This window comes from Doryrhamphus excisus, chromosome 1 (genome assembly GCF_030265055.1).
Source record: "Doryrhamphus excisus isolate RoL2022-K1 chromosome 1, RoL_Dexc_1.0, whole genome shotgun sequence".
Classification (NCBI taxonomy): Eukaryota; Metazoa; Chordata; class Actinopteri; order Syngnathiformes; family Syngnathidae; genus Doryrhamphus; species Doryrhamphus excisus.
Window position 1 is genome coordinate 37,668,900 of NC_080466.1, and position 14,033 is coordinate 37,682,932.

General features: G+C 39.2%; 1 protein-coding gene across 6 annotated transcripts in view; it reads left to right on the forward strand.

The window, feature by feature from the left end:
• The window catches only part of celf4 (CUGBP, Elav-like family member 4), a 118,400-nt gene that overhangs the window by 86,118 nt on the left and 18,249 nt on the right, over window positions 1-14,033 (forward strand). For 4 of the 6 annotated variants that reach the window (XM_058070914.1, XM_058070904.1, XM_058070930.1 and 1 more), the window contains exons 3-4: window positions 7,471-7,519; window positions 12,398-12,526. In XM_058070914.1, coding sequence (XP_057926897.1) covers window positions 7,471-7,519; window positions 12,398-12,526 — 178 coding nt within the window. The remainder of the gene's footprint in view (window positions 1-7,470; window positions 7,520-12,397; window positions 12,527-14,033) is intronic. The other 2 variants (XM_058070921.1, XM_058070947.1) reach the window with 1 other exon arrangement.

Consider the following 14,033-nt stretch of genomic DNA (forward strand, 5'->3'; position numbering starts at 1 on the left):
GTGGGTTTTCTCCGGGTACTCCGTTTTCCTCACACATTCCAAAAACATGCTAGGTTAATTGCCGACTCCAAATTGTCCATAGGTATGAATGTGAGTGTGAATGGTTGTTTGTCTATATGTGCCCTGTGATTGGCTGGCCACCAGAAGACAGCTGGGATAGGCTCCAGCACCCCCCGCAATCCTCGTGAGGATAAGCAGTAGAAAATTAATGAATTAATATATGGCAAAATTTGTGGGATTGAAATCTATGGAAATCCAAAAATCTATGAATTTATAAGGCCGTAAATCCCGAATGATGAATTTTCGTGAATCCATTGTCATTTATTTTCATATTTCTACCTACAGATTTCCATGAGTATATGTATGATGACAGGTCAGTTGATAGATCTGAGCCAGTGATGGAACTCCTGCAGAGAACCGCAACACCTGGAGGCCCCAACTTCAATATTCATACTATCACATATAATCCACTTAGAATTCGGTCAATAGACAGCATACAGTATATATATATGTAAGAACAGAGAGCAGCAGCAGTCAGCTGCAGCATGTAAAACAGAGTAAGTTGTGACAATAGCAGAGAAGGAATATTATGAAGGCAGTCTTGCTTGCTTCCCCTGGAGACTTCCATGGAGTGCTTTCTCACTGTGATAATGAAATGACCTGGCCTGCACTGCTGCTCCACTCTCTCTCTCTCATTCTCTCTTTCTTTCTCTCTCTCTCTTTCAAAAACACATCTGCTAGACACGAGTGAAAATGAGAAAATCCCACCTCCTGTCCTGAGTTGCAAAAAGCTTACTTTCGGTATTTTTCAGCACTCGGTGTTCTTGCATGATGTGTATGACTGCGTTAGTGGGTGGATGCAAAGCACAAAACTATATTACCGCTTATCCTCATGGGGGTCGCTGGGGGTGCTGGAGCCTACACTGTCTTCAGAGAAGAGGCGGGGTACACTCTGGATTGGTCGCCAGCCAATCACAGGGCACATATAGACAAACAACCATTCACACTCACATTCATACCTATGGACAATTTGGAGTCGCCAATTAACCTAGCATGTTTTTGGAATGTGGGAGGAAACCGGATTACCCGGAAAAACCCACACATGCACGGGTAGAACATGCAAACTCCACACAGAGATGGTCGAGGGTGGAATTGAACGCGGGTCTACTAGCTGTGAGGCCTGCGAGCTAAAGCTACAGAATTCATTCATTCATTAATTTTCTACCGTTTATCCTCACAAGAGTCGCAGGGGTTGCTGGAGCCGATCCCAGCTGTCTTCAGGCGAGAGGCGGTGTCCACCCTGGACTTTTGGCCAGCCAATCACAGGGCACATATAGACAAACAACCATTCACACTCACATTCATACCTATGGACAATTTGGAGTCGCCAATTAACCTAGCATGTTTTTGCAATGTGGGACGAAAACCCACGCATGCACGGCGAGAACATGCAAACTCCACACGAGGGTGGAATTGAACGCGGGTCTCCTAGCTGTGAGGCTTGTGCGCTAAAACTACAGCATATTTGATTTTTTTTTTTAAAGTTACTCTCAAAGCTAATTGCAGTTTGCGCTCACTAAATTCGATACTGCAGCAAAACTCTGCAGATGAAGGACTTCCAGTAATTGTTCCCCCATTTCAAGGCAGACCCCATATTCTAATAATCCCACATTGTTTAGAGCTAATCATCTGGGCCTTGCTGGTCCTACTAGACCAGGGGTCGGCAACCTTTACTATGAAAAGAGCCATTTTACCCAATGCCCACTGAAGAAAAATAGCCTGGAGCCGCAAAGCATATAGTATGTTTAAAACAACATTGGAGGGAATTTGGGGGTATCAAAGTAGTTCAGATAAGAAAAGACGAGTTGGAGTACTCTTGCTAGTATTGGAGATAAACTTACATACATAAATGTATGTGTAAACTACTGTAAACTTACCTGATTTGTTTACTCTGGCGCAAAAGAGTTCCCATGCCGCTGTTTTTAAATGATTTCCAATTTATTTATTAGAATTGTCAAATAAGTATTACTTATTTTCCTTCATGTACTGAACTGAATAGCAGTCAGAACTCACTCAGGATGCATTCATGGTCTCAGACAAAGTTGGATTTTTTTAAAACTCATTACAAAAGACATGCATTTTCCCCATTCAGGTGTTAAAAAATATTCAAGCATTGCAAAGGGAGCCACAACAAAGACGCTGAAGAGCCACATGCGGCTCTGGAGCCGCGGGTTGCTGACCCCTGTACTAGACTGATCCAGAAGAATGACTCACCAGTTTGATACAGTGCAGAGACCGCATGCACACCATGTATTCCCTCAGCTTCTAGTTAGCAGGGAATCTATGGCAGCACTGAGGCAGAGCGCTGTCATTGAGTTACATAATCAACAGAGGAGTGAAGCGCGTGCGTGTGTGTGCGTGTGCGTGCATGCGTTCGGGAAGCCGCAGTTCCTTTTTTGAGCTGTCGATCAAGCGAAGCTCCAAGGCCGCTCCAACACGAGGCTGCTGAGCTGGACTTTCAGCAACAATGGAGCTCAGCGTGCATGTGTGCGGCTTGCTAGGCGTGTGCGTGAATGAGAAGGTTGTAACACATGCATAAGGGAAGAGGAGAGAACATGTGAGACATAAGGAATGCTGCCAATTTTTTTCTTGCGCGTATAGAAATATTTACATATTGTATGTTTGCATGCTCGGATGCATGAGCCCATTTGTGATTTTCCACTTTTGGCTTATGTATATAAGCACGCATATGTACTCATGTAAGCCTCTTTTGCATGTGTTCATATGTTTGTGCATGGAAGTGTGCATCTGTTCTCACCCCTGGTTTTAGGATTTGCTTATGCTGCTCAATGGCGCCATCTGGCTTCAGCTAACACCATTGCAGTCATCCTGCGGGAACGATCAGACCTAGTCAGCGTCCACGTTTAACAACTGTTTTGGGATCAGTTGTCCAGTGGGCTGGTGCTAACTCTCCCTGTATTATGGGCAGGATGATAAAACTGACCTTGAAGCAGTTTATGGTGCTGAGATAATGGTAGCCAGGCCATGAAACAACCACTCAGCATTCAGTGGCAAAAAGAAAATAATAGCTTTAACCACTTAACATTGTTTTCAACTGTATGTAAAACTTTATGAGCAAAGAGCGGAAGCGTTGTAATAATCAAATAAAGCCATTCAATGATCATTCATTCTTGGGAGTCACTAGATTCAAGATTTTGAATACAAAGACAGAGGAAAGTCTAGCTTGACGCCTTTTAGTACCGCGTGTTGTGTGGGGGAACTGTACTTGTATTTAAAACCAGTGCAAGTGGAACACAATTGGGTCATATTGAGGCCAGACCATTGGTATGGGTCACGGTAAAAGCACTCATATGTATGCAGGCTTATGGCCCCCCCTCCACCCTCTGGACCTCCACGTTGACCTTGTCCCACACGCTGATCTATGTCCTCATCTCCCCCATTGTCCTCTCTTTTCATTCCACCCAATGTCTCTCCTCTTTCTGGTCTTCGTCATTACTTTCCTTAGCACTGCTTACAATTGGTAATGGTTTTATTTCATTTGAACACGCATCAGATTACAACTGAATGCATCACATAATCAGTTCCCAGTTCCACATGTCCAAAAGGAGTAGGAAGAAGCAAAGCTTATTAAATCCTACCCCTCCCATCTGGTACTTTTACAATCAGTAACTGTTACATTTGTTCACTTCCTGCTTTCCATAATACAGTTTAACCCTTTATAGGGCAAGTAACCATATATGGTAACTTAAAAAAAAACAGGGTTTCCCCATGTCTCAGCAAGGCAACAGAGTCATGTGACTTTCTCATGTTCCACATGTCCAAAAGGAGTAGGAAGAAGCAAAGCTTATTAAATCCTACCCCTCCATCTGGTACTTTTACAATCAGTAACTATTACATTTGTTCACTTCCTGCTTTCCGAAATACAGTTTGTTTGTTTTTTGGGTTTTTTTTTGTTTTTTTTTTAATGTTTTAATTTTTTGTCCTGTACCGAAGTACGAGGTGATATGACCATCCAATGACATAATGGGTACCATAGTAAGTGTCAATATAGTGATATATATAGCACATCATGACTGGTTCAAGACTCTTCATCCTTGTATTTAGCAAACATCAACTGCTTGTATTGTTTCTTGAATTGGCTCATCGTTGTGCATTGTTTGATTTCCTTACTCAATCCATTCCATAGTTTGATTCCACATACTGAAATGCTATGGCTTTTTAACGTAGTCCTAGCATATAAGTGTTTCAAATGTAGTTCTTCCCTGAGATCATATTTCTCCTCTCTTGTAGAGAAGTATTGGATGACATTTTTAGGTAATTGGTTATTTTTAGCCTTATGCATTATTTTAGCTGTTTGAAGATGAACCATATCAGCAAGTTTAAGTATTTGTGATTTTAGAAATAAGGAAGTTAGTATGTTCTCTGTACATACAATTAGTTCGCACAATTACTTCCTGTTTCCGATCACCCTCCTATGATCACTATCTCACTTTTTTTTAACTCACGGTACTCGCTCCGATACTGTACTCTTTACTCCCTCTTGTCCGTTTTCCATATCAACAGCCAGTGTGATAAATAATGCATCACAGCGCATTAAAAACTTTAGTCGGGTTCTCTTGGCTGTTAAACAGAGGGAGGAGATGTGGGGGGGAAAAAAGGACGGTTAACTCTGTTTGAAATGCATGTTATGATGAATGATATGATTTCATATTAGTCAGAGAGTGACAAAAGGAAAGGGTGAAGGTCTAAGCATTAATTGTGTTTGTATCGTGACACGGTGTCCTCCGCGGCCCAAGGCTCGGGGCTTTGTTGAATCATCTGAAGCATCCATTACAATGATGAGTGTATCAGCAAACTCAAAAGAAAAGATTTAATGACATTTAACAAAACACTGATGCTGCATCACACAGAACCTTGACCTTTAAACTCCCTCCTCCCACTTCAACATCCCCCCCGCCCCCTTTTTCTCCCTTTCTGCATCCTCTTACTCTGCTCTCCTCTCACCCCACGTCTCGCCATCCCTCCCGGCAGCATAGCGATTGGCATTATTAAAAATTGATTGGAGGCGAACGTTTAGCTGGGTGCTGAGGCGAGGAGGGAATGTTTGACAGGCAGGAGTAAAATGACAGGAGGGCCGACGCTGTGGAAAGGTCTCACTGGGGGGACAGGCTTTGTGTGTCTATGTGTGTGTGGGGGGGGTCATTTTTTTGAGTTTGAAAACTCATAATCCCTTTGACGCTGTTATGTGAACTTACAATATTATCAATGGGCTTGTTTTATGCATTCATATCCAATCCAATACAGAGCTGCCTTATAGTGTAGTGAGGTGATTTGGGGTTTGAATGTCAGCTTGGACCTCTGTGTGGAGTTTGCATGTTCTCCTGTGCTTGGGTGGGTTTTCTGTGGTGCTCCACTTTGCTCCCACAGTCCTAAAACATGCACATTAGGCTAATTGTAGACTATACGTTGTCCATGAGTGTGACAGTAAGTGTGCTTGTTTGCTTGTGTGTTTCCTGTAACAGACTGGTGACCATTACTGGTTAATATAGGTGCAAAGGTGACTATAGGGTGTTATAGGGGTGTTATTTCATGCCGAGAGGGCTCTAATAAAATTTTAAAACATTCAGGGTCTACTCTGCCCATCTAATGTGGGTGGAGTTTTGGTGTAGTCTTATGTAAAATTTCATTATATGATGAGATATTAGGATCTCTTGGTTCTACATGCACATTAATAAACTATATTTCTTGACTCTAAATCGTATATAGTATAAATCGCATCAGTACAAAAAATATATTAAGAAGTAAATCCTGCTGTGGCATTCAGAAGACACATTCAAAGATGCTGTGATGATATGTAGTCTTCTACACTAGGTGTCAGAGTGTTATAGGGGTGTTATTTCATGCCGAGAGGGCTCTAATAATGTTTAAAAAAGGATTTAAAAAACTTTCAGGGTCTACTCTGCCCATCTAAAGTGGGTGGAGTTTTGGTGTAGACTTATGTAGAATGCCATTATATGATGAGATATTAGGATCTCTTGGTTCTACAAGCACATTAATAAACATATTGTTACTATATTTCTTGACTATAAATCGTATATAGTATAAGTCGCATCAGTACAAAAAATATATTAAGAAGTAAATCCTGCTGTGGCATTCAGAAGACACATTCAAAGATGCTGTGATGATATGTAGTCTTCTACACTAGGTGCCAGGGTGTTATAGGGGTGTTATTTCATGCCAAGAGGGCTCTAATAATGTTTAAAAAATAATTTTTAAAACTTTCAGGGTCAGGGTTTGGTGTTGTCTTATGTAGAATGACATTATATGATGAGATATTAGGATCTCTTGGTTCTACATGCACATTAATAAACATATTGTTACCATATTTCTTGACTATAAATCGTATATAGTATAAATCGCATCAGTACAAAAAATATATTAAGAAGTAAATCCTGCTGTGGCATTCAGAAGACGCATTCAAAGATTCTGTGATATGTAGTCTTCTACACTGGTCACTAGGTGTCAGTAATGTTTCCGTAATGTTCGGCACCGGATTTGACCTCTTTAATGTCACACCTTGGTGTCCTCCCGGTGGAGCTGGAGGAGGTGGCCGGGGACCGGAGTCTGGGCTTCCCTACTGAGACTGCTGCCCCCACGACCCGGACCCAGATAAGCGGAGGAAAATGGATGGATGGATAAACTGAACCTGACTATAAATCGTAGCACCAAACTACGAAAAAGAGTGTGACTTATAGTCTGAAAATGATGGTTTACTAGAATGATAAACTACATAAATGCATATAATAATATAATATAAGGATTGCGACCTCAATTTGTCACTTACAATGATGCAATATTTACTGAGAAAGAAAGGACGTCAAAAAAGAAGTGTAGGCTCTCCATCAAAATCTATTAGGTTATTCCTTGATCAACTCCTATGTAAATATTCCAGGAAATTGGATTAAAGTTGAGTACAGATGACATTATTATCTTATTATCTCCATAAAAGCTATATTCTGGATACAGATCTGGTATTGTATCATTACATCGTGCAGGTGTGATGACGCAAAACTGGCATACGTCCTCACAGCGATGCTACTACTCACCACATCTCAGTTGACCAGGAGTTACCTCTCTACGAGCCTTCTTGCATCCCGTTCTATCAATCCCTTCATCCCTCAGCTCATCCCTTTTTTTCCAACCCTCCCCTTGCCTTTCATCTCAGATCAAATAATATTTGCAACCCATATTCCCTACCAACTATTCCCCCAATGGCTATAAGTGCTACAGCTTTGGAGATTTTTAATACACTTTACCAGCAATTTGGCTGAGTGATTCTAAAAGTTATTTTGGGGGTGTGATGGGGAAAAAAAAATACATGTGCCAATACATGAGTTCATACAGCTAACTGGTTCATTTCTTCTCTCTCTCTTTGACTTTTTTGAACAGATGAACAGACCAATCCAGGTGAAACCAGCCGACAGCGAGAGTCGAGGAGGTAGTGTATTTCCTTGCTTGCTTCCCTTGCCTTTCTTTGCTTACTTTCTGCCTTTTATTCTGACCCCCACAAACATGCTGCCTGTGCATATCAGCCTCACCATTATTTGTCCCATTACACAATGGCCTGTACCTCAACGCGGGCTGACAGCGCAGCCTGGCCAGACCCTCTAGAATTCAGAACACATTATGTAAACAGAGCTTGTCCTCGCCAATGTTGGCCAGCGTGGCCTCCAGCCCCTCTCTTGGAGTTTCATCATATGCAAGGATGCATGCACAAACACACACATATACACAAATATACACACATGTGTGATTTGTTAAGCTTAGAGGAGGGCGGAACAGGTCACTACTCTCAAATATAGTACATGTGACCCATCTATAGGGGTCTTAATTTTTTGCATCAACCAATCAAATTTATCTTGTGACAGATGTCACTGCAGAGAAATTATTTATAGACAATAAACAAGCAGACCAAAAATGAAGAATTACAGCATGTGATGGATTGGAAAAAAACAAAAAGTTGGACATCCTGCTCTATTGGGTTTTGTTGCATCTCTAAGTCTGATTGATGAAGCGGGAGGGACAGGGGGCGAACGCCAAGCATGAAGCGCTTCTTGCGCGTTTGCTTCTGTTTTTGAGTCCAGCTTTCCCCCCGCCCCCGACTGCTCGTACTCGGCCTCCTCAATCCTCCATCGATCCTTTTCTTGTTTATTTGTCTTGTTTATTACTCTCTATCCGAGAGTATGTCCTCTAAGGGATGAATACAAAGTGCAACACATTCTCAATCAGAAGGAACAAGTAAAGATTTTTGTAATAAATGCAGTCAAATTGATAAAAACATCTGAGTTGTAGAATGGCGATAGCGAAGAAACAATACAAGCAGTTGATGTTTGCTAAATACAAGGATGAAGAGTCTTGAACCAGTCATGATGTGCTATATATATCACTATATTGACACTTACTATGGTACACATTATGTCATTGGATGGTCATATCACCTCGTACTTCGGTACGGGACAAAAAAATGTAAAAATTTAAAGAAAGAAAAAAAAACCTTAAACCAGGGGTCTCAAACTCAATTTACTTGGGGGCCACTGGAGCTAGGGTCTGGGCGAGGCTGGGCCGCATCAGGTTTTCCAAAAAAAAAATTATTATTATTTATTAAAAACAGAAAAATGAATAAACTTGGCTTTCGTTCCGATTTTCTACAAGAAAAGCTCTGATAAAACATTCCAATGTTCTCAAATATCTTAATTTTTTTTCCTACACAAAATAAGATGAAAAATAAATAAACAAATCAAGAATAAAGAAAATCAATCAGTAATAAATAAATATAATAATAATAATAATAAAACACCAAATAATAAAAACTTAAGAAACCACATATAGTTGGTGGGTAGACAAATTATTTTTTTCTGATTAAAATTAACAAAGCATTATTAGAGCCCTGTAGACATGACAAAACACGACTATAGTCACATTTATACTTTATACACATTTATTTACAACATATTGCGCAACAGTTATTTAACCTTTTAACATGAACATTAATCAAACGTAATAATTTTTTCTGAGTACATGATACCATACAGCATCCATATCAAACTTGCGCGGGCCGCACTAACGTTAAACTTTCATATCAAGGCGGGGGCCTCAAACTAGTGTCCTGTGGGCCACATTTGGTCCGCGGGCCGCGTGTTTTTATCGGTAAAGCCTGTTTTTTAAGTTACCATATACGGTTACTTGCCCTATAAAGGGTTAAACTGTATTATGGAAAGCAGGAAGTGAACAAATGTAACATCCATATCAAACTTGCGCGGGGGCCTCAAACTAGTGTCCTGCGGGCCACATTTGGCCCGCGGGCCGCGTGTTTGAGACCCCTGTCTTAAACCATATTCTGAAAGCAGGAAGTGAACAAATGTAACAGTTACTAATTGTAAAAGTACCAGATGGAGGGGTAGGATTTAATAAGCTTTGCTTCTTCCTACTCCTTTTGGACATGTGGAACTGGGAACTGATTATGTCATGCATTCAATTGTAATCTGATGCATGTTCAAATGAAATAAAACCATTACCATTACCATTCTGAAAGAATAGTAGATGGTGTTATGTAGATTAAAACTATTTTTATGACTGTTGGGTGATATCGGTAACAAAGAAGGAAATAAATGAGAGTTTTTGTCATGCTATGCAGCCTGGGTGTGCTTGAGAAAAAAAGAGAGAGAGAGCTTTGCATCAAGACTCTTAAGTCTTCCTGGTGTATATTGATTTGCTCTCCAGCCGAATATGTGTGTGTAAATGTGTGTGAGCGTGTGTTAACAGCCCTTTTCCAAAGAAAGATGTAATGTTTATTGGTGCCTTCCCTTGGGAACCGACGGCTTCTTCGGCCATCAATGAACGTGTGTGTGTATATATGTGAGAGAGTGTAAGAAGAGAGGCAGACATTTCAAGACGTGTGCGCATATATGTGTGCGTCTCTTGTAAACACCCCCCCACACTCCACCCCCACGTCCCCTTCTCCACCCCCCCCCTGCACGGTGCAAGGCCAGAGCTCAGATTAGTCTTGTTGACTCGGCAAGGACACCCTGTCAGGCACAGGCTGTGGGGAACGGACCGTGAGCACGCCGGCACGGCACGCACGCACACACCTACACGCACGTTAATTCGCAGGGCGCACTCTGAGGCAATTGCAACCAAGGCTCATTAATTTCCCCAACATATACATCCATTTCCACAAAGCTGGGATTCTAGAATGTAACATTAGAACAGACTGGCTGACACACACAAGCCATCTGCTCGTGTTGTGTACTAACACACTTTCACCGTCTGCCTCGTGACTTTCCTCAAACACTCATTCATTGACTCAATCACTCGCTTATATATCCACAATATTCACTTTTTATTTGTCTAACAGCGAATCAGTAAGTCTTGATAACGAGATTGGCTGTGAAATGCTGTCAAATTGCTACAATTATTCAATAATAATATGTGATGTGTTTAGAAATTAGGGATAATTGCGTATTGTTGACATTTGACGAAACTTAGTTATGTACTAGCCATATGTGATGTATTTATTTGGCTTAGCAACTAGACATGTCGTTTATAGGAAAAAAAAAAAAAACAAGCGCTGGCAAACCTGTCCGTGGACATTTGACAGTCATAATGTGTTGCTCGATATAAATTATTCCCCTGGAAAGGCTAATTTGGAATGTAACTTGAATTTCAATTAAATGTTAATCACATCCTGACCTGAGGACAAACACATCTGGTCGGATTAATGCCTCCGCACAAAGACTCGACACTCTTGCAGCTGTTTGTTTTGTGTTTAAAACATGGCACGGTACAGTTGGAGTCGACGGTCTATCACCTCCGACTGTACGTTTAACTGGACTAGATGGACCCAAGACCATAATAGTTTATAAATATATGCCAATACTAGTAATATGTCCAGGATACATGTACCATTGTTTAACAAAAAACACAATTTTTACATCTTTTTTGTTTTTTTTTTTTGCTTTACCGATAATATTTTTTTATCAAGCATTGGGATTTCGAACTTTCAATGCACCATAGTTGCTGTGAAACACATTGTGTAACAAAAAACACAATTTTTACATCTTTTTTGTTTTGTTTTTTTTTGCTTTACCGATAATATTTTTTTATCAAGCATTGGGATTTTGCACTTTCAATGCACCATAGTTGCTGTGAAACACATTGTGTAACAAAAACCAAAATTTTTACATCTTTATGTTTTTTTTTTTGCTTTACCGATATTTTTTTTTCAAGCATTGGGATTCCGCACTTTCAATGCACCATAGTTGCTGTGAAACACAAAAGTGAAACATATACCACCGCACTTGGGTGGGTCATGAAACTAACTTTGGCCTAACATCCACTTGCCACTTGTTCCAAAAGAAGAAAATGTCACAAAAATGACGAATAAATAGGAACATTAGGTCAAATGCTGGTTAAGTTTAAAATTTTAAAGGAAAATGTGGCCTCTAATGTCGCAAAAACATGGGAATTTTAACCGCTTTCGTGCATGATGTCCCATTTTATGAGGATTAACTGCGTTCAAAAAGCCTCTCTCAGAGATTACATCACATGCAATGTAATGGCTCAATGGAAAACAATGTAAACAGGGACAGGAACAGGACATTTTCTGTGAAAACTAGGACATCTGGTCACCCGACTTGTACAATTACAGGTCTGCCTTTATGGAAAAAAATATATTGCAGTATATTGGCATATATAATGCAATGTATTAGGAAATATATTTCCATATATGGGATCTTATGTTTATATTTTCCAATATATTGAAATATATGCATAGATCATATATGTGTATATATTGATACATATAAAAAATATCTTGCGATCAAGACCAAAAAAGGACTATATTTACGTATATATATATATATATATATATATATATATATATATATATATATATATATATATATATATATATATATATATATATATATATATATATATATATATATATATATATATATATATATATATATATATATATATATATATATATATATATAAAATTGCATATAATTTGGGATATATAAAGTCATATATTATATATTTGGATTTAATATATTTAAATATATTGAAAGCGGCAATCATTTGTATATTCTGCAATATATTGCCATATATTACAAGAATATATAATATATTATAGTACAAAAATATATTATTCCATGTATTTATAATATATAATGTATTGGAAAATATAATGGAAAAATAATATATTATAATATAATACAGTATATTTAAAGTAATATATATTTTCGTAAGGGTGAAACAGTCATATAATACACAAATCTGGAAAATCATATGATTATGAATCTTTACCTTTTAGAAGACAGAAAACTCTTTGTGGGCATGCTCAACAAGCAACAATCCGAAGATGACGTGCGACGCCTCTTTGAGTCGTTCGGCAGCATCGAGGAGTGCACCATCCTGCGAGGTCCTGATGGAAACAGTAAAGGTGAGTTCCTAGCTATTTATGACTTTAGGTCAGCGGGGCTCCGTCACAGGCTACCGAGCAGAAAGGATTTGGCCTTTCGGAGTTGGTGACTTTGCAAAGTTCTTCTTAAGCAACCCCATGTTATTTGGTCGGTGAGAGGTTACATTAGTTTTTTTTGTTTTTTTTTTGGAGTATTCCAACAGTAAATGTCATTAGAAAGCTTTGTGAAATATCAAGCTCCAAGTCATTGTACATGAACCCCATTAACCTTCCACGTCAACCCGCATGGAGAAAAAAAGACAAACTAAGTCAACCTCCTTAACGGCCATCATCAGGCCGCGTGTCACGCCAGTAAAAATGGCCTTTCTGAATGTTGTCAGAGTGCCACAGCGCTTGAAGTTCTCATGAGGGCTTAGCGGGCCAACACTGCGGCCCGTCGATAACTAAGCCTGATGATTACAGTGTGGGCTTGATCGTTCTGATGCTCCCATGAAGGCCCCATTAACGAGACTTCATCAGCCAGCGTAACTCGGCTAAGTGGGCTTTAGCTCAATAATTACTGGCAACTTGATCATTCAAATTCATCAACGGGCCTTGTCAATATTAAGCGACGCCGCAACGCTGTGGCATTTTAAGCCCCATCAGAGGATCTCAGAGTTGTTAACGGCATCAGAGTGCTATGTTTAGTCTGCTTATTTAGCACTGAGCCTCATTGCAAAGAGAGCTTTGACTATCAGAAGCGTTACTCATTAGTGGTGATTTTTTTTTCTCTCCTTTATTTCGAACATCCAAAGCACAACAAACCAATCAAAATCAATACAAATAATAATACCTATGTATATATAAACGTACACATGTTCGAAAGGGAGTGGGAAGACCCCCCTAACCACCCAGATTCCAACCTCATCCCAACAAAACAAATATTATTCCTTGTCTACACAGAATAAAACCCCCACATGGATATAAAACCATAAATGTTATGGTATTGTTTCAGTGAGATTGAAAAATAAAAATATGTGAGTGGGAAAAAAAGAAAAATATTCTTTAAAATACCTCAAATTAAAATAATCACACTTGAGTCTTACTACTTCCCAATTGTCACTGCTATCCCAACTACAGTGTTTTTCACTTTCACTTCCTTTATTTCTTTATTTTTTTATTTATTAATGTATTTAATTGTATTTTTGTATCTTTCATTTATTTAATTTATATTTTTATTTATTTATATTTTATTTAAATATATTTATTATTATTATTTTATTTAAATATATATTTATTTTATTTATTTATATTTATTTATTATATATATTTATATTGGGCTGCACGGCGGTCGAGTCGTTAGGAGACTAGGGTTCAATTCCACTCTCGGCCATCTCTGTGTGGAGTTTGCATGTTCTCCCCGTGCATGCGTGGGTTTTCTCCGGGTACTCCGGTTTCCTCCCACATTCCAAAAACATGCTAGGTTAATCGGCGACTCCAAATTGTCCATAGGTATGAATGTGAGTGTGAATGGTTGTTTGTCTATATG